The sequence below is a fragment of the Liolophura sinensis genome, chromosome 4 (genome assembly GCF_032854445.1).
Source record: "Liolophura sinensis isolate JHLJ2023 chromosome 4, CUHK_Ljap_v2, whole genome shotgun sequence".
Taxonomy (NCBI): Eukaryota; Metazoa; Mollusca; class Polyplacophora; order Chitonida; family Chitonidae; genus Liolophura; species Liolophura sinensis.
The window spans coordinates 1,700,809-1,725,428 of record NC_088298.1 but is presented as its reverse complement, the minus strand read 5'-3'; the positions used below and the strand labels follow the sequence as shown (position 1 = coordinate 1,725,428).

Sequence of the window (24,620 nt, the reverse complement as noted above, 5' to 3'; positions counted from 1 at the left end):
CATGCTGTTGTTAGGCAGTAACATACTGCTACTTGGCAGTACCATATTGTTGCTTAGCAGTACCAAACTGTCGTTAGACAGTAACATACTGCTACTTGGCAGTAACATATTGTTGCTTGGCAGTACGAAACTGTTATTAGGCAGTAACATACTGCTACTTGGCAGTACTATATTGTTGCTTGGCAGTACCAAACTGCTACTAGGCAGTACCAAACTGTTAAGCAGTAACATATCATTGTTAGGCAGTAACATACCGTTGTTTGACAGTACATGTACATGTACATACCATACCGTTAGTGGCAGTACCATGCAGCTGTGAAGTAGTACAAAGCTTTCTTTACAGTATACATTCATGTGTCCATTTATACTGAGATATTTGAAAACTGAGCAATTTCAAGTTGATTTACAAGTATCTAAAGTTTGAAAACAGCGTGTATGTTTACAAATTTGTGGGATGTTGACTCAAATGCAATCAATAGAATCTTAGTGAAGGGACATTTTCTGCACTCTTATAAATGTACGTACCTGACTCTTTCTAACCCCACATCTATCATAGTTTTAGTCCTGGGTGTACCACACCTAAAAATATCACAGACAAACTGTAATACATGTACAAGTATTGGTACCTATATTGTACGCATGTAATCAGTGTTTGTAAAGTGAAGGGGTTAACCTGTGTCAGAGAGCATCAGTCGGCATTGACAGGCTCACGGTCGTAATCAGCCCTTAAAATGGTTAACCTGGGAGAGGTTTTGTGTAACTTGAGTCAACATGGGTGACACGATTGCGTCGTGCAAATTTAAGCAGCATGTTCACCGTCGTTGGCACTTAGTCACAGTCCGGGTGCTTCCGTGCCTGTCAGACCATCCCCAGACGAAACAGACAAACGGAGAGACATGGTTCTGGATTTGAAATTCATGAACATACTCTGCACTGTTTAACTGTGTAAATTTAGCTTTTTAAACAGATTCAGGGTTTCTGCATCTCGATGGTTCTGTGACTTAATTAACAGGTTACACGGAAGGTGCCTGCACAAAGGACAGGATTTTTCTGCTACCTGTGTGTGGATTTCTTATGTTGAAACGTCTTCAAAGGGATAAAGTTCTAATTTTGCACCTGTGGGCAGTAAAGGTGCAAAAAAAAGGGTTTTTTTTTTTTTTTTTTTTTTTTTTTGTTAGGTTTCATTCAAGAAGCGGATTCTCGTGTTTATGCAGGAATCAGGGGTGCTCTGTAGGTACTTGGAGGAGCACCTGTTAATGAGCTTGTTAGGAGCTTCACGGTTCACAGATTCACATGCTCCGCTGATTGACACACGTACACATGGCGAATGTTGAGATTAATTTAGTGCCGAACTCTGACCCATGTGGCCAGTCGTCGGAATATGTGGCGACAGGGAACAGAGATGTTGACGTTGCAAATGTGCAGCGGTCTCCAAACAGTGCAAGTGTGGTTGCAGGTCAGGCAGTAACTGGAGAAACTGTTACCGTTAGATTTCCTTATCATGTCTGTGAGACTGGAGAAAACAAAAGTTCTGCAGCAACTGCAGTGAGGAATGTTGATGTTGCAAATGTGCAACTGTCTCCAAACAGCGCTTGTGTGGTTGCAGGTCAGGCAGTAACTGGAGAAACTGTTACCGTTAGAGTACCATATAATGTCTCGAAGACCAGAGAAAACAAAAGTTCTGTAGCAACTGCAGTGAGGAATGTTGATGTTGCAAATGTGCAACGGTCTCCAAACAGTGCAAGTGTGGTCGCAGGTCAGGCAGTAACTGGAGAAACTGTTACTGTTAGGGTTCCTTATAATGTCTCACAACCAAGAGAAAGTTCAGCATCAGCTGCAGTGAGGAATGTGCAGACAACCCCTGGTTCAGCAGGTGCAGAGGTACAGGTGTGTTCATCAAGGGCTCCTTACTTTCCTCAGAACGCTAGTCCAATCACTGGCACTGCAGATACATGTATTACAGGTGTTACACCATTTGCACCTGTAACTCTAACAATACCTTATAGTCCAGGTACTGAAAGTGTCACAGAAAGTACTCTTAATTTGTCACATCTTGAGAATTTGCACATAACAGAAGGTAGAAAATCACCCGTTCCAGGGAGGCCAGATTTTGAATTGGCAAGGGGAGATAATCTTCCTGTAACAGTAACAACAGCACTTGTTGTGGACAGTCCCATCAGTATAGGGATGATAGGTGATCGAAGTGGACAATCCACAATTAGCCCTGATACAGACATGGAAGTTACGCAGGTTTTGACGGCTGAGATTGTTACAGATATTTCTGTGACTTGCAAGACGACGCTAGATACAGAGGTGGAAGGTTGGTGTGCGTTTGTTCAATACATACATTAAGAGATTAATAAAGGGAAGACGGATTTTCAGATAATTGCTTATTTCAGATTATGTAGTTGATTTCTTGGCCATCCTCTTGATTTTGTCAAGACTGCAATGACTAAATTGATAGTAATAGTTTGAGGGGTGGGGTGGGGGGAGGGGAGGGTAGTTCAGACATTTTGAGGGACTTTTCAGAAGTTTTACTGATTTTCAGATCACATGCCTGTGAATAGTAATGACCTTGCACAAATGTATTTGTACTGTTATCTATATCCTTTATATATTGTCTTCATGCTGGCTTCCTTTCCCTCCGTACATGGGAAGGTCTGTCACCAACCTGCGGATGGTCGTGGGTTTCCTCCCACCACAATACTGGCTGCCGTCGTAAAAGTTAAATATTTTTGAGTGAGGCGCAAAACACCAATCAAATAAATAAATAAATATATGTAGTCTTGGAATCTGGAGATGTATGTTCATGTATGCAGCTTACTTTAAATTTGCCTACCAGGGCATCTGAAAACACTCATTTTTAATATTTTGATGCTGCTTAGCATTATTTGAGAATAGTTTGATAGGTGATTTACTTGTTTCACTTGTGTTTTATGCCATACTCAAGAATATACATATAATAGCTTAAACTGGGCTTTAAGTGACACATGGGAAAGTAATTGTGCTGCGCTAGCATGCTAACAACTAGGCCACGGAGGAGGCCTCATGATTGATGGATTCGGCAGAATCTGAAATGGAGGTTAAAGAAGATGTTTGATGCAAGGTTGAACCCATGCCAGCAGATTCTAGATCTACTAGAGCAACTTTCAGGGTAATTTATGCACATTTTTATATTGATTTCGGGGATAAAACTAAATTGGTTGGATTGGCCAATTTCAGGGTTTCACAAGAAGTATAATTTTATCAGTCAACACAGATTAATGCCTTCAGAATATGCTTGGATATTAAAACGCCTTGCAAATGTGCTAGGTTGAAGAATTACAGTGCATGTATATCATTATCTCATCTAGTCAGATTTCATCACAGTTTGAACTCATTTTCATGGGATTAGCATTAATATTTACATAAAAGAGACACCTGTGCATTTGAATACATGTACTGAGCATATATTGATGTCAGCCTGTTGTTTATTGACAAGGGAATTATCCTGCCTATTAATTAATGAGTCTTATCCAAACCAGGCAATATATTAAATATGCATTAACAACCATAGTACATCAAAGTACAGGCATTTATAATATTAATGAATTGCATGTCAAGTTGATGAGTTTCTTTATCATGGGTCATTTGGTTTTGCACATGTACATGTATACATGTATCTTTAAATAGTGGAGAGGGGCCTTTGTGGCAAAGTTTGTTAGCGCGCTAGCGTAGCGAAATGACCCAGGGCCCTTCGTGGCTCAGTAGGTTAGCGCGCTAGCGCAGCGAAATGACTTAGGGGCCTCCATGGCTAAGTTGCTTAGCGCGCTAGAGCAGCGTAATGACCCAGGGGCCTCCATGGCTCAGTTGGTTAGCGAGTTAGCGCAGCGTAATGACCCAGGGGCCTCTGTGGCTAAGTTTGTTAGCACGCTAGCGCAGCGAAATGACCCAGGGCCCTTCGTGGCTCAGTAGGCTAGCGCAGCGAAATGACTTAGGGGCCTCCATGGCTCAGTTGCTTAGCGCGCTAGAGCAGCGTAATGACCCAGGGGCCTCCATGGCTCAGTTGGTTAGCGAGTTAGCGCAGCGTAATGACCCAGGGGCCTCTGTGGCTAAGTTTGTTAGCACGCTAGCGCAGCGAAATGACCCAGGGCCCTTCGTGGCTCAGTAGGCTAGCGCAGCGAAATGACTTAGGGGCCTCCATGGCTCAGTTGCTTAGCGCGCTAGAGCAGCGTAATGACCCAGGGGCCTCCATGGCTCAGTTGGTTAGCGAGTTAGCGCAGTGTAATGTCCCAGCGGCCTCCGTGGCTCAGTTGGTTAGCGCGCTAGCACAGCGTAATGACCCAGGGGCCTCCGTGGCTCAGCTGGTTAGCGCTCTAGAGCAGCATAATGACCCAGGGGCCTCCATGGCTCAGTTGGTTAGCGAGTTAGCGCAGCGTAATGACCTAGGGTCCTCCGTGGCTAAGCTGGTTAGCGCGCTAGCGCGAGTTGCATTGGGAGGTTTATAAGCTGGGGCACATGCGTATGCAGTGTATGTACCGAAGTATACCGAAGATTTCAGAAAACATCAGTGTCTTGCTGATATTTCAAAATGAACGACTGACCTACATGTACAGACTATGTGTCACAGCACAAATATTCTGTTCTTTTGTTTTAGGTACAGTAATAAAATACGTGTTTATATATCAGGGCCATGTCTAGAAAAGCATTAAAGGTTCTCACCCCAAACTTCAGTGGTAACAATGTGTGACTGTGCATGAAGACATTGTAGAAATGCGACTTAAAAGGATGCTTTCTTAGAGCTTTTAAGTCTGTGAATGAAAGAAATTTGTATGAAAACTTAACTTTCTGTGGATAAACCATCATATTTGTGTTTAGTTTACCTGTTAGTGTTAATACAGCTCGTTTAGTTTGGGCGGCCAACAGTTTTGGGGGCCAACTGTCTTCCAGAAATGAAGTGACTCTAGATATAGCCTTGTGTACAAGTACATGTATATTACGTTGTAAACATTATTCAGACAAGTCACTCAAATGTGCCTATAAATGCATGAACATTTCAGATCTGCGTCTCTTTGACCAGACACTTAATCCTTCTGTGTGATAATGCATGCATGTAGGTGGCTGTCGGCAGTGACTTTTATGCATTGTTAGGAGGCTGTGTGGATTATGCAAATGAACAAGAGCTTGATGCTGCGGAGAGTTTCCTGTAGGGATGTTTTTTATTGAGGTTGTGTAAACATCGGGTGGGTCTGCTCAGGTAGCCTGTTTGTTGTGCAGGCTTTACTTGGTTGAAAATTAACATACAAATGTAGACTTGACTTCTCAGAGTTGATACTCATGCTTCATATTGTTATTTACATGGTTACTCAGTGAACGGATACGGAAATATATGGTGTCAGTAATCCCCTCGCCTATTCTGAGGATTACTCACACAATATACAGGCATTTGCGTATCCTATCACTGAGTAACCATGTAACGAATTTATCCTGCAAAGACCATCAATTCAGTGCAGAATAACAATGTTTGGGTGAATCGCTTCAGCGATGTGACCATTTTATTCACAGCCCCACAAAGGGAGATAACCTACTCGGCAGACACATTTGACATCCTCTTCAGGATTTGAGAATATATTTGTACCCACGTGACCTTTGTTGTCCAATGAAAAGCAGAGCATTTTGTCTGATGTGGGATAATTATAAGAAAAGGTAAAATGATGACTGCTGTTTTTATGTTACATTTATACCGTACTGTACATGTACATTTGCATGCAGAATGCATTTACGCTTGCACTCATGTCCACTCATGTCCGTTTACAAAGATGGTGTCAGTAAACCCAGTGGCAGTCTGGTCAGTCTTATTTTAGATGTACATATACTGTAAATCTTCAGTCTTTTCCACCACTAAAGCTCTTTTTTCAGTGGAATTTATGCATACAACTATTACGGAAATGACGCTAACAGGGGTTGAAATAATGCCTCTCTACCTGTTGGCTACAAGCTATTTTCCTCAGCAACAAAAGTTCACCTGTCGCAGTGACAGGTAGGCTTAATAAGTTTACAATTATGTTTAAGTCAATATCCATGCATGTCTATGTTTGTGAAGTCCGTATGCAAGTATTTACTTGGCGTTATGGCAAGACTTCGTCATTTTTGGGCCCGAACAGGTCTGTTAGGACATCATTTAGTGCCGCCATCATCGAACCTATCGTATTTGCGCTTTCAGTTCCGAGAGCAGACTTACCTTCAGTGTTGAAGAACGCACTTTGGTTATCATATAGCAATGGCAAAATTAGATCTGCAAGAAGCCATGCTTTTCCTAACACTTTTTAGCAAGAGACCCACAGCTACATGTATGACGGAACAAACAGCATCAACAAGTGCAAGTCCACCTGAACTAGAGGACAGTCAACTCAGAGCAGTGAACCAATCAAATTTAAAGTGTCACACACGACTCCTTAGTCTTTCAACATTTCAGTTGGTGCAAGTTTGCTCGTATAAATGAAATCCTTTCAAGTACACAAGTGAAATAAATAAATAATAAAGTTTGATGTTAATATTTATGGTCCTGTCCTCTTCCTTTTACCCAGAGTGTATAGCTTTCGGAACGCATTGCTGAGAGAAATGTGCGCGGCGTTGCAGGTGAAAAGGGGAGCAACTCAAGACACACATATAAGTCTAAACGCACACAAAGACCGAATACTTTTCCTCGGTTGTTTCTCTCGAATGGGAAGCACATGCGTGCACAAGTACAGAGTGAACTTCCCGCAAGTACGTTTCAGTTTGATGATGGGCAGTGCAGAAGTCCCAGTCTGGACACAATATTGAATAAAAAGGAAAATGCTGCTGAAACCAATTATACGTGTGCACAGTAGACTGATATGGCTATGATAGACTTTCTAAAAGCAGGCAGGCACCTGTAGGTGACAGGTAAATAAAACTCTACCTGTCTCTGTGACAGGGTTTTTTTTTTTTAGAAATTTCTACCCTTGCCCTAAAAATGTTTGTATCACTTAAGACAAAAGCTTCATAAAACTGGGAAAATTATTTCTCTGTAACCCATACCTCTCTCAGAATGTTTCAGAATACTGGTTGCAGACATGTCAGATTCTGTAGAGAAGGTTGAAGGAGGAGGATAGGTAAACTTTAAAACATTAAAAAACATCAAAGATACACATACATGTCTGTTTCATGGAATTAAGCATGTACCTCGTGTCTTTGGTATGTAATATTTGTACGGGAGATGAAAGCTTTTGGACATGTTGATCAAACTGAAGTCCAGTTCGGATTTTAAACACATCATGAACTAGTAAAATATCCATCCATAATGTACAGAGTACTTTACAACTACTTGTATTATTAGCAAAGGCCCCTGATTCAGAGGCAGAGTTTTCAAAGCTCCCCAGTTTTATTCAGGTTTTGAAAGTTTGTAAGTACTGTATATATGTTCTTAAAACAGCAAGGCGTTTGCTGACATTTCTGTACTACTGTAATGTATGTACACACTGCTGAACATGAGAGCTAGGATATGTTTTAGTGTCTGATTTTCTGGATGTCACTACAATGTAAGTACCAGTCACCTCGTACCACTCTCAGTTTCAAGAACTTTTGTTGAATACTATGTTACAATCTTCTAAATTGCCCCATGTATATGGTTCAAAACCAGCCATGATGAGTTTGTTTTGTGCAAATCATGATTTTTTATTTTTCAACGCACATAATTCACACATGGGGCAGTGTCTTTATGGATCAGTTAGCATAATCAGGCAGTTATTTAAAAAAGAAAAAAAAAAAAAGCATTAATTTTAAACAATCGAAAGGTTTATATTTCACTTATCTGTTCTTTATGTGATGAAATAACACATACTGTATGTAAAAATTAAAAATAAAATACCTAAATAGAAATCAAGAAAGTGTGTGTACTTATTCCAGACACAAATTTAAGACTTTTACTGCAAGTTGTAAATTTATCTTCATTTCTGTTTCTAGAAAGTCACATCATAAAGTCTGGATATGTGCACACATGTACAGTATGGCTTGCCTTTCATGCTCTCATAATTGATTTAATGATAGTGAACTAATTGAAATTTGAAACATGCCGTAATTGAAACACTGTGGCCTGTTCACAAGAGACTTGATACTATGTTAAACATACATGTATGTACACCATTTTACAGGCAATAGAATTTGCAACTTAATGAAGTGGAAGCAATTAATCATCAAAATGAAGCATCTCAACTGATAAGAGCAACTTAATGGCTGTCATGTAATTTGTTGCAAGCAACGTGATTGTGTCTTTAAGTTGACATTATTATATCACATATAATATGTATATATGTATGCCTACATAGGCCAACGTGAGATTTTTATTATTAAAATGGCTTTTCAGGTAATTGTTCAGAAGGCTCATTATTGTGATGGAATTCAGATATTAATCTATTTTTGCATGTTCAATCAATAGGGATGTGTTCATTTGAGCCAGATAAGAGTGGTGAGACCTTTTCTTACATGTACATGCGCTCTGCAGCCAAGACTGTGTTGTAGGTGTGTTCTGGCCAGCTGATCATGGCTCATTATGCTGATTAGGAGTGTGAAGTTTAAATGTGTGCAAGCATGTATATTTCATGTATGTCCTTCTGGTGAATTCGTCATACCGTGTCATCAGATTCAATGAAGTTTTAATTACTTCAGCAGCAATTACATGTTCTAGAACTGATAATGTTGTTTTTGTTCAAAGATCGGGAGCAATCTGGTAACTAATAAATTGTCTTTGTTTACATAGTTTGTTAGACAGAATTAAGTGTTAGAGACGAGCACATGTGTTACAGCCTGGTGATAACTATACCTACATGTATTATGCTGGTTATGATGTTGGAAGGGGGGCCTCCTTGCCCGAGGTGGTCAGCACCCAGGCACAATGACCCAGGAGTCTCTCACCAATGCGGTCACTGTGAGTTCAAGTCCAGCTCATGCTGGCTTCCTCTCTAACCGAACGTGGAAAGGCCTGCCTGCAACCTGCGGATGGTCGTTGGTTTCCCGCCAGGCTCTGCCTGGTTTTCTTCCACCATAATGCTGGCCGCCGTCGTATAAGTGAAATACTCTTGAGTACACTGTAAAATACCAATCATGTAAATAAATGAAGTTAGATGGATATTCTCTTACATGCACATGTACACTTAAACTTTATTACAGCCTCCGTATCATTCTTATCATTGCTTTGCTTTTGTGTCATCACACTTAATGAAGTTCAGTAGCAGTAATTACTGGTTTTAATGTTGTTCTTAGTTCGAGATGAAAAAAACAAGTTTCTTTATTCACAGAGTTTACAAAGTTTCTTATAACCAGCATACTGTTCATTTAATATCAGGGCTTTCCAAACCTTTCACGATACAAAAAAAAATGTGAGGGTCAATTCCTTCATTGAAAAAGTCCATAAGAGCTACTATGTTTTCTAGAAATGTCCCTTATCCCCCGCCCCCCTCCACGCCACCATTGTAGGATTTTGGCTGACTGTTTTCCAAGTTGAACATTTTTCAGGGTGACATATTTTACTTGATTCTGGTTGATTCATCCACCTGATAGGATCATTGAAGAGGATTTTTTTGTGTGAAATTTGGTAATTTCTTCCTCAGGAAAACTTACATGGAAGTATGGACATCACAAATATTAGTTTATGGTTTTCGTGTGCCTCTGGAAGTGCATGTTTACATGATTTATAGCAAACTTTAGGTGAGACACAGTTTACTGGATTAAGTCAGTGGGGCGGAGAGTTCTGTATCGTACGTTTTTGGTGTAAAATCTCAGACCTTTTTAGGAATATCAGTTCTCAAATATGACATTTATATGTACATGTGTATAATGTTACAGCGTACATATTCTATCATGTACGTATATGTACAATATAGTGTGTAGGGTTATTTCCTCTTGAGAACTCTGCTTCCTGCCCCACCCCCACCACGATATATCATTGTGCCCTTAGCTCTGATATCTGCAGTCACAGGCTGGCACACTGGACAATGAAGCCTTTCCTGTAGACAGTGACCACACAGAGACAAACTGGCCTCTCCTGTCACAGACAGTAGCAACCTTAGCACTGCTCCCCCTTCTCCCATCCCCCACCTTCTCTGACTGAGTATTGAATGGAGAGGCATTGTGAGTCACCCTTGTCGTCGTTGTCTCCATGCATGTGAAGCCGAGTGGCTGCGAATCAGAGCTGAGCCAGACAGAGTTCGAGTGCATGTACTCTTATAATCGCTGAATAGGAAAACGTATGACTCGAATCTTTTTGTAGGGTAAGGAGTACACAGTATCTTGTTACCCTAGTTTTTATAGCTTTATACATCATTTTGCTTATAAAGTCTCAGTACGCATATACGATTGGGATGTACTGAGTGTTAAAACTGTCTCGGTCAGTGGATACGGCTGCGCATCTGGCAGAGGTGAGAATTAAAAACTCAGATATTAGGCATTAACTGAACACTGCTTTATCACATGCATGTTCTGCTAATGATTATCAAACAGTTATTAGTTTCTCTCTGAATCTCTTTACAGTCTGTTGATACGTCGGTTGCTTACATTTTTGACACCGCCTCTTTTTACATGGTCAAATATTTTGATATATCCTTAGATTTACAGTGTATTTTCTTATGGTCCATCGGATTCCCATCACATCATCTTAAGAATCCTGAATGCAGAATATTACAGTTGGTGCAAATTTATGCTTTGGTTGTGCTCATAGATCTGAAATGTCGATTCGCCAATCCTCATGCTTGTGTTCTATGATTGTATTATTTATATAAAGGTGAAATGTCAGGATTTCATTCACGAATAAAATTGATACCTCACTGGCTCAGTAAGAGATCAGTTTTGTTGTTAAACACTGTATACAAAAATCTGTGAAGGCCTACAGTTAAAAACATTGTTTAAACTTGTTTAAATACACGTGATGTTGTCAAAATATAAATATTTTATTGCACAGTGAAAGTTGAATATAACAGATATTTTTCTTGTGAAAAGTGGAAATGATTTTCACCAGTCACTAGAAAAATATTTATGATATTTAACCTTTACTGTGCAATATGCTCTATGCATTACATTTTTTTTACATGTGAAAAAGTAATATACTCTATCATTGTAATTTGTATACGGTCTCAATTAAAATGACTTTTTCTAAGATGAATTGTGCAATTAGAAACCTGACGGAATCAAATAAAATTTCACCTTTAAGACATTCAGTTTAGTTTTGCATACTGAAATATGCAAGTCCTTTGTAAGAAGTTCGAACCTTCTCATTATGATATGGTAAATGACGGAAAATTTTGAACTGAAAAGTGCTATTAAACAGATATTTTAAAATATCATAAAAATGTTTTATTTGAGGTAATTAAACCTAAAAACTTCTGTGAGATCAACAGAATTATCATAATCGTGCACGCAATATGTCATGGGCAGAATTTTAATTAGATTAAATAACTAGTTTTTAATTAAATTTGATAGTATTCCATTTTTGAAGTTGTAATACTGTCAGAGTAGAGCATTGTTACATGTAAATGTAGCAGCCTAAGCTATGCACCCAGTTATTCAAAAGTGTATTAAGACTTAAGTCTGGTATTAACAGTCCATGAAGACTTAAAAGTGCCACTTACTTTGTATTAGGGGGAGACTTGTATTAAGATTTAAGTCTGGCTTTAATAACTTTCATACACTTTTGAACAACTCACCCCTGAAGACAGAAAATTTCACGTGTTTGGTTTGATCATTTTGAAGTGATTTTGTATAGATGCATTGTGCACCGTACAGTTCATGAACTTGTAGGCGAAGTTGAGAAAAGTAGGTTTCAAACACAGTGCACATGTACCTTATAATTTCCATCCCTTTATCCTATACCACACCTACAATATGATGAAAGGTCCCCCCCTGCAGGTGAGTAGATGTACATGTACATGTATCTCCTGTGACATGACCCAGGGTACAATACTGTAGATGTACATATTTAGTGTAAGTTATGTTACCATTGGGGCCTGAAGGTTTAAAGTGGGGGGAGGGGGGTGAGCACAGAAATGAATGGGCTAGAGATCTTTGTGTTTGGCTGTGTTAACCCACATTTGATTACATATGAGCCTTTAATGGGCGTCCCATTATTAAAATGACATTAGAAAATATTACTTGTGTACACCTGTAAAGTAGTTTGTCCCTTCTACTGTGAATTGTGAATCTACATATACACTTACAGTATACATGTACACCTCTATACCTGCTTCAGTTTCAACTGAGGCACTCACTCCCATGGCATCTGTCTGGTACAGGTAGGCTATAGGTCTGTACCTGGGCGCGTTTATTGCTTTACCCTCCACTGGCATAGGGTATAGTATTTATTTCACCTGGCTTGTAATTGTGTTAGCGTGAACCAACTTGGATTATTAAATCTACCACCACACCCCCCGTTTAAGCCTCTCCCCTTTATAGCGACAATTTTACCAGGTAAATAGCTAGCCCATCTCTGTGCTTAATTCTTGGTGTTTTTAACTTAAACCACTGACTTGTTTACACCCACCGGCAGATACAGTGTTTGAACCTGTATTATTAAATCTTTTAATCGCTGTTGAAGATTCTGATGTTAAGGAACTATCCGTATAAGTTTCCCTTGCTCTAGATATATTCAGTGAATAGGTAAAAAGTTGAATGATCTGATGTGGAGAACAGCTATAAGAGCAAAGCAAGGCAGCTTTCTCAGATTTTTACATTGTAGTACAGCTGCAGTTTTAGACTTTCGTTCTCATTAATACTGCATGAGTGTCCCTGATGAGAATGCAAGTTGGATGCTGAGTATTCGTGTTAAGAAGCTTTGATACTGGGGCATACCTGTTGAGAATGAAAGTTTGATACTGGGTATACCTGTTGAGAAAGGAATTTCGGTACTGAGTATACCTGTTGAGAATGAAAGTTTGATACTGAGTTTTTGCCTGTTGAGAAAGGAATTTCGGTACTGAGTATACCTGTTGAGAATGAAAGTTTGATACTGAGTTTTTACCTGTTGAGACAGGAATTTCGGTACTGAGTATACCTGTTGAGAATGAAAGTTTGATACTCAGTATACCTTTTGAGAATGAAAGTTTGATACTGAGTAATTACCTGTTGAGAATGAAAGTTTGATACTGGGTATTCCTGTGGAGAGTGAACGGTCGAATCTCCATGTGCAAGTATGAAGACACACCTGACAAAAGCCTGGGGTTAGAATGAATGTTCTTGTACATTAGGTGTGTCTTCTTTTAACATGAGTGAGGTAGAAAAACATGAAATCAGAATGCCCTTCTCACCATGGACTCCCTTTTTCATATTTCTGGCTACCCCCCCTGCATTATTCGAGTATTAAACTATTAAAAACATCCGTAGGCCTGTTAGCACATTAGTTTTTTTTTTTGAATTTGGGATTTGAGCACAGATACAAATGTACAGGTACATGTTCCATCTTTTGAATAAATTAAAAGATTACCCCAGTATTGTAAGTATACCTGTACCCGTACTAGTTTGGTGCCACATTAGTGTGGACATCGTGGATGGCCCAGTTTCATTGAGCGATTTTCGTCAAGGTGCTGTTCTGTTCACGCTGATGAATGACTGAGCAGTCAACTGTGACGGGCTTTTAACGCTGTCACATGATCTAAGGTGTTAAAGCATACACAGATTTACCTGTGTTCCCGGATAGCCTATGATTCAGCTTACATGGGAATCGCACAAACGCATGGAAATCCCAGTCTTCAGTCCATATATGTCAAATGCATTTTGCACTCTCTCTCCCTTTTCCTGAACAGTGATGGCTGATCAGGTCCAAGCTGTATTGATAAGAGTTCTTATTGCAGGCATGGGAATTTTCCGTCTTTAGACGGAAGTCCGTCTTTTTTTTGTATGAAAATGTCGTTTCTGAGATTCGTATAAATCCGGTGAGAAAATGGGGGGGGGGGGGGGTGAAGAGCTTGAATCTGACCTGAGCAAGAGTTTCAAACCTGCATTGACTTTATTTAATATCTGTAATCTTTCACTTCATCTGGTCTTCCGACTTCCCGAGTTGCGCGTATCGGGCATTCGTGTACTGCCGTAAACTGAAGTGATATTTGGTTGTCGCAATCCGGACAACCCCATTCCCATAAGACACGTACAGAAACTAAATGATACAAATAGAAGTGGAGATTGACCTGCCTTCGAGACCATGTGAACCAGAGCGAGTACAGTTTTCGGTAGTCGTTAAACTGGAAATCGCCAACCGTGTGTGCGTGAAGGACGGTCCGTGAAGGTCATCGTTGTCCGGAAAGAAATTGTATCAATCGATCAAAGAGAAAGAGGTGGCTCGTTTGGCGTTAGAGGAGAAAAAAGCTGTACATTCCGTAACCCAAGAAAAGGCGATCAGCAAAAAGCAATCCGTATTGTTGGCAGGGAAAGCTTCCAAACGGGCTAGGAATGCTCACCTTCGGGGTGTTCTGGAGAAGCTAGCAGCTAAGAAGAGGGCAGGGGTACCAGCCACAGATACCAGTCCGAGGAAGAAGGCCAAACGTATTTGATGGGATGGGAAGCTGACGGTGTTAATATGTATATACAATTGTTGTAAATAATCAGTAAAAATGTTGTGACAGTGTGAGGCTATGGAAATGGCCCTATCTGTGAATTTGTAAATATGTGAAGTCCTGAGTGAACTTTCCAGAAGTGAAGGTGTGTCATTGACCAGAAAAAAAGCGGCCAATTTGGAAGGTAACATTTGTGAAAAGTAACTAACATCTGAAAGCTTTTATTGTATGTTAGGGTAACTGAAGAAGATCCAAGAAAAACACTTTTTTTTTTCACCTATGGTCACGAAATATTGTTATTTCATCTAAAATTCGCCTACCTGTGAGAGGGGGGCGCTGCCCCCCTCTCGTGCTCTCCCCCCCGCTCGAGCGCAAGCGCTCTCGGCTACGGCACTCTCGCGCCGTCAATTTATGAGTCTTTTTTATTATCACCTGTTCCCATGCCTGTTATTGTAATACATGGTATGGTACTATGTTACACGTACATATACTTTCTCATGAGCCTTGCAGTTTGCCCTTAATCTTGATCTTTAAGGCAGGAATGAGCAGCAAAGTGCATGATTCTAAATAGGGGAGTTTTGCGTTCAAACACTTTTATCGCAGAGGGAACACGTGTCTTAGGAAGTCCTACTCATCACCTCCTTCACCTTCACCATCACCATCACTACCATCACCATCGCTACCATCACCACCTTCACCATCACCATCATTACCATCACCACCATCACCATCACCATCATCACATTCACCACCTTCACCATCACCACCTTCACCATCACCATCACTACCATCACCATCACCACCTTCACCATCACCATGTGACCTGACAGAAATGTTAGGCAACCATTTTTGATTACTGTACCTCAGCTAAATTTTAGATTTTTGCAACTTACACTTTCTGATTGATTCATCCACGTCATTGGACCACTACAGAGGGTTTTTTTTTTTGGAAAATTTTATCAATTTCTTATCAGTAAACTTAAGTTTTGGCATCAAAAGTATCATTTTAATGTCTTTCTGTGCTCCTGAAAGTGCATTTTACATACCAAACATTAGGTGAAATACAATGGATTTACTGTAACAAGGGCATCTGAAAAAATCATCTCCAAAAGTTAAGAGTACATGAATGACGGAAAGATAAGAGGAGCTAAGTGTTTACAGTAAAGTTATGTACAGATTTTTAGCATTTGCTTGAGAAGCTAACAATGGTTATTTGAAAAAATAAAACTTGTAATTTGTCAGTTTCACTCCTGTCCTTGTATTTTGCTCCTGTAATAAGTAGTTTATTGATTATTGTGAATGTCTGGCACAATATAATACTGACGTACGTGTACTTACGTATGGAGTAAAATAACAATAAGGTCTGACTCATTTATTCATCATGATTAACTCTGAGCTATCAAGGGTTGACAGTGATAGGCAAGGGGATATTTGTCAGATACAATTAGAGATGATTGGAGCAGTTGACCCCGCCCTAAGAGTGTTAGTCCGAAAATAATTACCTCTTACATGTAAACAGATAAGCTTCTATGTGTCACTTGGATCTGTTCAAGCAAAAGAATGCTAAAATATGAAGTAAGGTTCATTATACAGACAACTGAAAACTTTGCATGAAAATACATTCATTTATTTTTTCAGATTTTTTATATAATATTGAAAGGCATTCAAAGATTTGAAGACTTTGGTGGGCTTTGTGAGGCGTACTGATGGTTTCTAAGAACTCTGATGTCACATGAACTTTTTTTCCGGATGTTCAGCAGAACTATGGCATTTTTGGCAACATTGTGTCACTTAACTTCACTCATGGGTAAAAAGAGTTATTCCAACATTCAGTGTGCTGACTACAGTTGAAAAAACGTCCTGTGACGTCAGAGTTCCTAACCTCTGATGGCATGGTTCATTAAGCCCACCACAGAATTCCAGTGTTTCAGTGCATTTGACTCTCTTCATAAAAATCTTAAAAAAAATAAATAAATGAAAGTATATTTATGTATAGTTTTAAATGGTCTATTAAGTGATGCCTACTTTGACTTTTTAGAGCCCTTTGCCGTTAAGGACTGGTGTCAGAGTGCTCTCATACAATAAGCACACCTGATCTTTTGATGGTAAACATACATGGACAAAATGTTCATAATGTATTTCACCTGAATTTCAGCAATTTGTCAGTGACACATTTTGCTTGATTTTGATTGGTTTATCCTCAGTGTTGGCCAAGAGTTTTTTTTTTATGCATTTTTACATACCAAACTTTAGGTGAAATACAGCAGTTATTGGTGGGCAGTGTTGAGTATTCACATTGGGGTTTAAATTGGGCATTAGGGTGTCATCCTCAGAATTGGGGGTTTAATTTGGGCATTAGGGTGTCGTCCTCAGAATTGGGGGTTTAATTTGGGCATTAGGGCGTGGTCCTCAGAATTGGGGTTTCATTTTGGCATTAGGGTGTCGTCCTCAGAATTGGGGGTTTAATTTGGGCATTAGGGCGTGGTCCTCAGAATTGGTTTTTTTTTTTGAATTGGGGGTTTAATTTGGGCATTAGGGCGTGGTCCTCAGAATTGGGGGTTTAATTTGGGCATTAGGTTGTCGTCCTCAGAATTGGGGGTTTAATTTGGGCATTAGGGTGTCGTCCTCAGAATTGGGGGTTTAATTTGGGCATTAGGGTGTCGTCCTCAGAATTGGGGGTTTAATTTGGGCATTAGGGTGTCATCCTCAGAATTGGGGGTTTAATTTGGGCATTAGGGTGTCGTCCTCAGAATTGGGGGTTTAATTTGGGCATTAGGGCGTGGTCCTCAGAATTGGGGTTTTTTTGAATTGGGGGTTTAATTTGGGCATTAGGGCGTGGTCCTCAGAATTGGGGGTTTAATTTGGGCATTAGGGTGTCGTCCTCAGAATTGGGGGGTTAATTTGGGCATTAGGGTGTCGTCCTCAGAATTGGGGGTTTAATTTGGGCATTAGGGCATCTTCCACAGAATTGGGGGGTTAATTTGGGCATTAGGGTGTCGTCCTCAGAATTGGGGGGTTAATTTGGGCATTAGGGTGTCGTCCTCAGAATTGGGGGTTTAATTTGGGCATTAGGGCGTCTTCCACAGAATTGGGGGGTTAATTTGGGCATTAGGGTGTCGTCCTCAGAATTGGGGGTTTAATTTGGGCATTAGGGTGTCGTCCTCAGAATTGGGGGGTTAATTTGGGCATTAGGGTGTCGTCCTCAGAATTGGGGGGTTAATTTGGGCATTAAGGTGTCGTCCTCAGAATTGGGGGTTTAATTTGGGCATTAGGGCGTCTTCCACAGAATTGGGGGGTTAATTTGGGCATTAGGGTGTCGTCCTCAGAATTGGGGGTTTAATTTGGGCATTAGGGTGTCGTCCTCAGAATTGGGGGGTTAATTTGGGCATTAGGGCGTCTTCCACAGAATTGGGGGGTTAATTTGGGCATTAGGGCGTCTTCCACAGAATTGGGGGTTTAATTTGGGCATTAGGGCGTGGTCCTCAGAATTGGGGTTTAATTTATTTATTTCATTGTTGTTTAAGACGATACATTAACTCAAGATGTTCTCACAGTATGATACGGTGGTCGGTTTTATTTTGGGAAATACCTGGGTTAACTTGATCCATGGACCTGTGACAGTTTACGGAAGAACTTTCCCCCATGTGTTTGACATACAGGCAACATCAACATAGTGGCGGAAGAAAATACACACTGTTGACTTTGTCATATGACGACATATTGGACTGACAAACACTGTGAGCAGGGGAATCCCCAAAACATATTTATCTTAGCTGTTACCTGCCCCAATAGCACAGTTGGTAGAGCGTCCGTTTCGGGAGGTAATAGATACAGGGTCAATCCTGGGTGGAGTCACACCTAAGACCTTACTTGTCTTCGCTAAGTTGTCTCAATGAAGCAGCACTAAATAAAAGAGCGGCGGAAATCCGTCCTGCAACAAAGGAGGCACATGACATGGGCTCAAAGGATTCCTGAATATGCCTGAAAAATTGTTAAGTACAACGTTTAACCCCAAGCACTCGCTCACTTTAATCCGTAATGGTAAACCACTCAGCCACACAAAGGTTTAGTGTGTCCTGGTTCATGCACATTTGGATTGTTTGAGTGCAAATTACTAACATCCCGATAGTATAGCGCCTTAGTATTGTATGCAGATATCACTGACAGTTTTCATTTCAGTTTTGGACAAAGAAGCCTTTACTGGGTTTCACTGTCACGGCTGATCGATTATGAGTGACACGAAAATTTACCCAGCTCAAATTTCAACTTCCTGTTCTTGAAATTGTCATCATCAACAATAACCGATTTGGGCCAATTGGATAACTGCTGAGTAGTTATTTGTGGTCAGACTGATTCTGCCTCGGTCTATAGGAGATGTCCACCCCTTCAACAGGCCTGTCTGTCTAATCCAATAACATGTCAGAGATCCCATTTATTTTGCTTTTGTGTGCAGTGATTCTGGTTCCAAAGTCTAGCAGTGAACAGATATACATATTCCTGTGTCGGTACATGTAATTGTGCGGCCATGACAGAACACGAACAGAGTGTTCGGAAGACAAGCATGAGTAGCCGTGCAACAAGTATTTAGTTATTCAGTATTTGATCGGTGAGTGAGTACCGTAATGCTTGTGGTGAAGACTGCTAGCATGTTTCATTTTCTAGGACACACGAGGTGTGAGTTCAATCCCAGCTTTGGAAGGGGTTTTGTGGATTTTTCCTGCTCGCCTTGTTTGTGAAATATGACATTTTTTGAAGAACAGCTTCACACTGAAACCGTGATACTTGGAAATTTTAGTAATACACGTATCCGTGTGGCTTGTCAACATATCAAGGGGCGTAACCACATTTATGAGCTCTAATGAAATGGATGCCTATATAGTATACATGTAAGTGCCTTGTTTCCGTTCTGCTTTGTTAACTGCTGAAAAACTGGCTGGCAACCAAAAGTCAGGGCTAATTAGTGGATAAAGTGAGGCAGGCATTGGGTACTCCTGCACGCAGTGTGTTTTATCATTTGGCTGATAAACATTTTAATCTGACAATACCTATGTAGTAATAAGTATCTATAGTCATGTGCTATGCACGGTTACAATGTCATCTTTCAAGTTTGGGATCTAGCCACGGGATCAGGAAGCGATCTTAGACTTAAGTCTGAATTTTCAGTCTATAAATATGGTATCTTCCTTTTCGGTATTTCAGTTAAAAACTGAAGTGCAATCACATCCACACAATTTACTCTGTGAAGCAATGTTTTGACCTTCTTACATAGAAAGAAACAACAGTTTTGAAGTGATTAGAAATTTTGACTTAAGTGTCGGATCACTTCATGATCCCAGAGCCAGAATAGACAAAAAAAGATATTAAATTTATCTACTGAATTGCTCAATGTACATGTACTGCGATGAACTTGTGTAGATCTGTAAAATGCCCCCCCCCCCCCCTGTCCTTTCCCCCCAAATCTTCTCATGTCATTGGTACATGTGTTTAGTTTGGTTGAACATGATCAGACTTTTTCAAATATATTTTTTCTAATTATTTGGCAGTGTGAAGAAATATTTATATTCAACCAAGTTCTTTCTATGGATGGTTTGTGTTTAACATTTAATAAATTAACAGATCTGTTTTAATAACATGTTGTTTTATGATACTAGGAAGATTTTGCCTTCAGATAAGTTTCACATATTGCAGTGGCTTCTGTGACCCAAGTGGTGTCCAGGGATCCTCTATATTGCTGTGACAACACCGGCATGACTTTCCATTTTTTGTGTGTGGCAGTTTGTATCAGGGATGGCTGTGTTGACTCTATACCTGTGTCTACACCAGGGACTCCCAGCAATGTTACCCCATGTACAGAGTGTTTAAGACTGGGATTGACTGGCTACCAGGTGCCCTCTGTCCTAATAACCAGGCTTTACCTTAATCTGGCTGGTCCACTCGGCACATAATCAACTCAGGCAGGCCTTGTTAGCTACCTTAGCTACATGTACATTCCTGTTCAGGTGGATGGATGGACATCACACATCTGTACGCATTTATTATAATATTGTCAACTATAATCCTTGGCTGCACTAAAGTAAAATACATGTATATATTAGAATAGGCAGCTGCATGTACAGATTTACATGTATCATGTAAAACTGCAGACATTTAATACAGTGGTATTCTAGTTTACATGTTGAAATATTTAGACTAATCTTAACTTTGCTGTCTTAAGGAGAGTTGTATTATATAAAACATGCTTTTGCCAACATTGCCCTTCTTAAACCCCTCTCCCACATATAGATGTACCTAAATCACCATGTCATTATTGGCTGTACCTTGCACTGACGCTCAGAATTTTGGAGTTTGCCCACACATTTATTGTTTGACATGTGATGGGGATGAAAAACTTTTGGCTGAGCATCATTAACTGAGCCTGTCTACTCTAATGATTTTATCGGGCTTTTGACAGATTTATTTCCTGATTTTTCTGTCAGTGTTAATTTCTTTGAAATTCAGCTATTTTTAATGAAAAACCTTTCCCTGCTGATCCATACAGTTAAATGCACACTACGGGATAGGGTCTGCATACAGCTATAGTACATTCAACACTGGTTCATTGAAAAAAGGCAACGGAAATCGGGGGCAATTATGTAAGGTTCCAGGATGGAAGTGCTAACAGTGGTTGATGGGGAGGCACAGAATAGCTGTTGTGTACAGTGGGTACTGCATGAAGATCTGTTGAAAAATTGCCAAACATTGATGATGAAATCGGCTACATCTATACATGTACAAATCCTGTATAGCGGGACATGAAGTCAGCTGAGAAATCAAAGCCAAATGTGTGTCCTGGCAGATAGATCTATGTAGCTAAGTTTTCTGGAGCTGCAATCATTGCCTCTAACAATAGACGTACACCTATCCCCCGGTATAAATATCTACTGATTCTTGGGCCTACAGCCGCGCCGTCTGCAGGGGGAGACGGAGCAGGGATGTGTTACTCTGTTGGAACAGACTTATACAGTACATGGATGGATTACATAGAGGAAGGTGGTTGTATTAAGGCCGCTGAAAGCCTCATGCAGGGTTTATGCGTGATTTAAACGTCTTAGGCACACGTGCGGTCTGAAGGAGAAGTTCTTAACCTCTTGATGCACAAGTGTTTGTTAATGTACACATGCATCGTATAACCTACATTAGCCGATGCAGGTATGTAAAATATACAATATAGATATATACATGTGCTTGTGTGATTGATGTACTCTGATGGATATAGATTGTGTGAACTCGGCCTTTTTGTAAATGCATGTGCAGGACTTGAACAGCATGTAATACCTGTGTTTAAAATATGGTTAAAAATTTTAGGCTGTGACAAGCAGCTGTATTAGTGGTATTTTCGGATGTTGGCCCTTCTGGTTTAAGTTGGATTTTCCTGTCTTTTAACACAGGCCATTTACTGGTGCCGGGCCTGACTGCAAGATGACATTGTCATTTTAGTGTAATGTCAGAGCTATGGCAAATTTCCATTTGTTTTCTTGTTATGCTTTTTTCCCCCTGATTGCTGTTACATATATGTACTTGTAGATGTATAAATACAGGCTGTAGTGTATTAATCTGGTTAAATAACAGTTAATGCTGCAATTCTCAACCCTTTTCACATGTTTGCAATATGTTTAAGAAGATATCTTAGGGCGTTATTCTGTGTCTACAGACTAACAAAAGTTATACTTTTTTGTGAAGCCCTGATATTGGCCAGTGCAACTAATGAAGTTTAGTGTCCAAAATCACATCAGAAATGTGCCTTAATGGGGCTGAAACTTGCTCTTTTATATGGGAAATGGTTGAGGAAATAGGGTAGTAAAATTAAGACGAATTAAATGTACAGGTGAATTCACACATTTACTGCAAAAGGTCATATTTTTTGGTAGTGGGTTGTGACATACATGTTCTTGTACATTTGGAGTGCGTGTTTAAGTAACATGGACTTAAACATGCATGTGCACATGGCCAAATTCTGATTACTACATACATGTACGTGTACATTTAGAGTGCATGTTTAAGTAACATGGACTTAAACATGCATGTGCACATGGCCAAATTCTGATTACTACATACATGTACATTTGGAGTGCATGTTTAAGTAACATGGATTTAAACATGCATGTGCACATGGCCAAATTCTGATTACTACATACATGTACATTTGGAGTGCATGTTTAAGTAACATGGACTTAAACATGCATGTGCACATGGCCAAATTCTGATTACTACATACATGTACATTTGGAGTGCATGTTTAAGTAACATGGATTTAAACATGCATGTGCACATGGCCAAATTCTGATTACTACATACATGTACATTTGGAGTGCATGTTTAAGTAACATGGATTTAAACATGCATGTGCACTTGGCCAAATTCTGATTACTTCATACATGTACATTTGGAGTGCATGTTTAAGTAACATGGATTTAAACATGCATGTGCACTTGGCCAAATTCTGATTACTTCATACATGTACATTTAAATGTAGGCACTACTGCATGTACACATACCCCTTTCAGATCCTGGCCATCTCCCAGCCAGAGAGTGAAGAATTGAGCCATATTGGAACCAAATAGTATTTTAATGGGAACAATCTGTTTGGTATTGGGCAGTACTGCCAGGTAAATACATGAAGTATTGTGACTTTTTAAATAGCTGCAAGACTTTACATTATATCAACCAGCACCAACTTTAAAACTTATTTCTGGGCTTTAAAAATGACTCAGGAATTCAGCTAGGAGTCATCATGATTGAGCTTATGAGGGAAGGGACTGACTAATTTGTAAGGGGAATGGACATTGCCTTGGGCAGTGTGCCTTGTACAGTGATGCATTGCTGCAAAGAGGGATATCTGAGAACATCAGTGCTAAATCAATACCAATCAAAGACTCAAATGTTTGTTATGTATCAGTATGTACCAACTGCTTGGGTTTTACACCAGTACAGTATGTGTACATAGAAATATAGCAGTATTCCATGGTACATGTCTGGTACATTACAGTACATGTCTGTGACTTGATCAGTGCCGGTCAGTTGTTGTTGTTGTGTTGATTGGGGAGTGACTAATTCGCTGTTAATCACTTCAATAAACGTAAAGTAGGCTACTCCTATGTGTACATTTGTACAGGGCTCGAAAGAAAAGGCATCTGAGGGGCCAGATAGCTCCTGGTAAATGTGATGTTCCTCTTTCAGAGCATTCAGTATGACCAGGAGCCAAATTGGGCATCAGAAATATCCTTGTCTCCCATGTTGAAGCTCTGTCATATATAGTTGTGTGGATATTGAAGGCTACTGCTGTGTAGTTGTTCTAGTTTTACAGGCTTCTTATTAAGGAGAACTCCATAATTAGCCAAAAAATTCTTGATCGCAGCATAAACACGAATTAGTCAATCAATATCGTAAGTGGGTAGGTCTGCCAGCAACCTGCGGATGGTCGTGGCTTTCCCTGGCCTCCGCCCAGTTTCCACCCACCATAATGCTGCCGCCGTCGTATAAGTGAAATATTCTTGAATACGGTGTAAAACACCAATCAAATAAATAACTCAATCAACACGTAAAAATATGTATACTATGTTTCTGTAGTGCACTTGTGAGAATCAGTTATCAGATATACTGCCACAATAACCCAGGAGCCTCTCACCAATGCTGTCGCTGTGAGTTCAAGTCCAGCTCATGCTGGCTTCCTCTTTGGCCTTATGTGGGAAGGTGTGCAGCAACCTGTGGATGGTTGTGGGTTTCCGAGGGGCTCTGCCTGGTTTCCTCCCAATGCTAGCAGCTGTCGTAGAAGTGAAATATTCATGAGTATGCCATAAAATGTCAATCAAATAAATAGAATAAATTAATATCAGCTATATCGTAATTCTTCAACCTTTTCGCATGTTTGTAAGGTATTTATTAAAGTATATTCTGAAGGCACTATTCTGTGTAGAGTGATAAAATCATAGTTTAGGTGAAGCCCTGAAACTGACCAATCCAGCCAGTGTAGTTTTGTCTCTAAAATCAGAATTAAAAATGTTCATGAATTGCACTGAAAATGCGTAAAGGTTGAGGAGTTGGGATAGG

At 40.0% G+C, this 24,620-nt stretch overlaps 1 protein-coding gene across 1 annotated transcript; it reads left to right on the top strand.

The window, feature by feature from the left end:
* Nucleotides 1-1,320: 1,320 nt before the first annotated feature.
* Nucleotides 1,321-15,356, top strand: LOC135464865 (uncharacterized). Its single transcript, XM_064742433.1, has 3 exons — nt 1,321-2,320; nt 14,407-14,483; nt 15,156-15,356. The coding sequence occupies exons 1-3, from the start codon at nt 1,321-1,323 to the stop codon at nt 15,354-15,356; spliced, it is 1,278 nt and encodes a 425-aa protein (XP_064598503.1).
* Nucleotides 15,357-24,620: the final 9,264 nt, after the last annotated feature.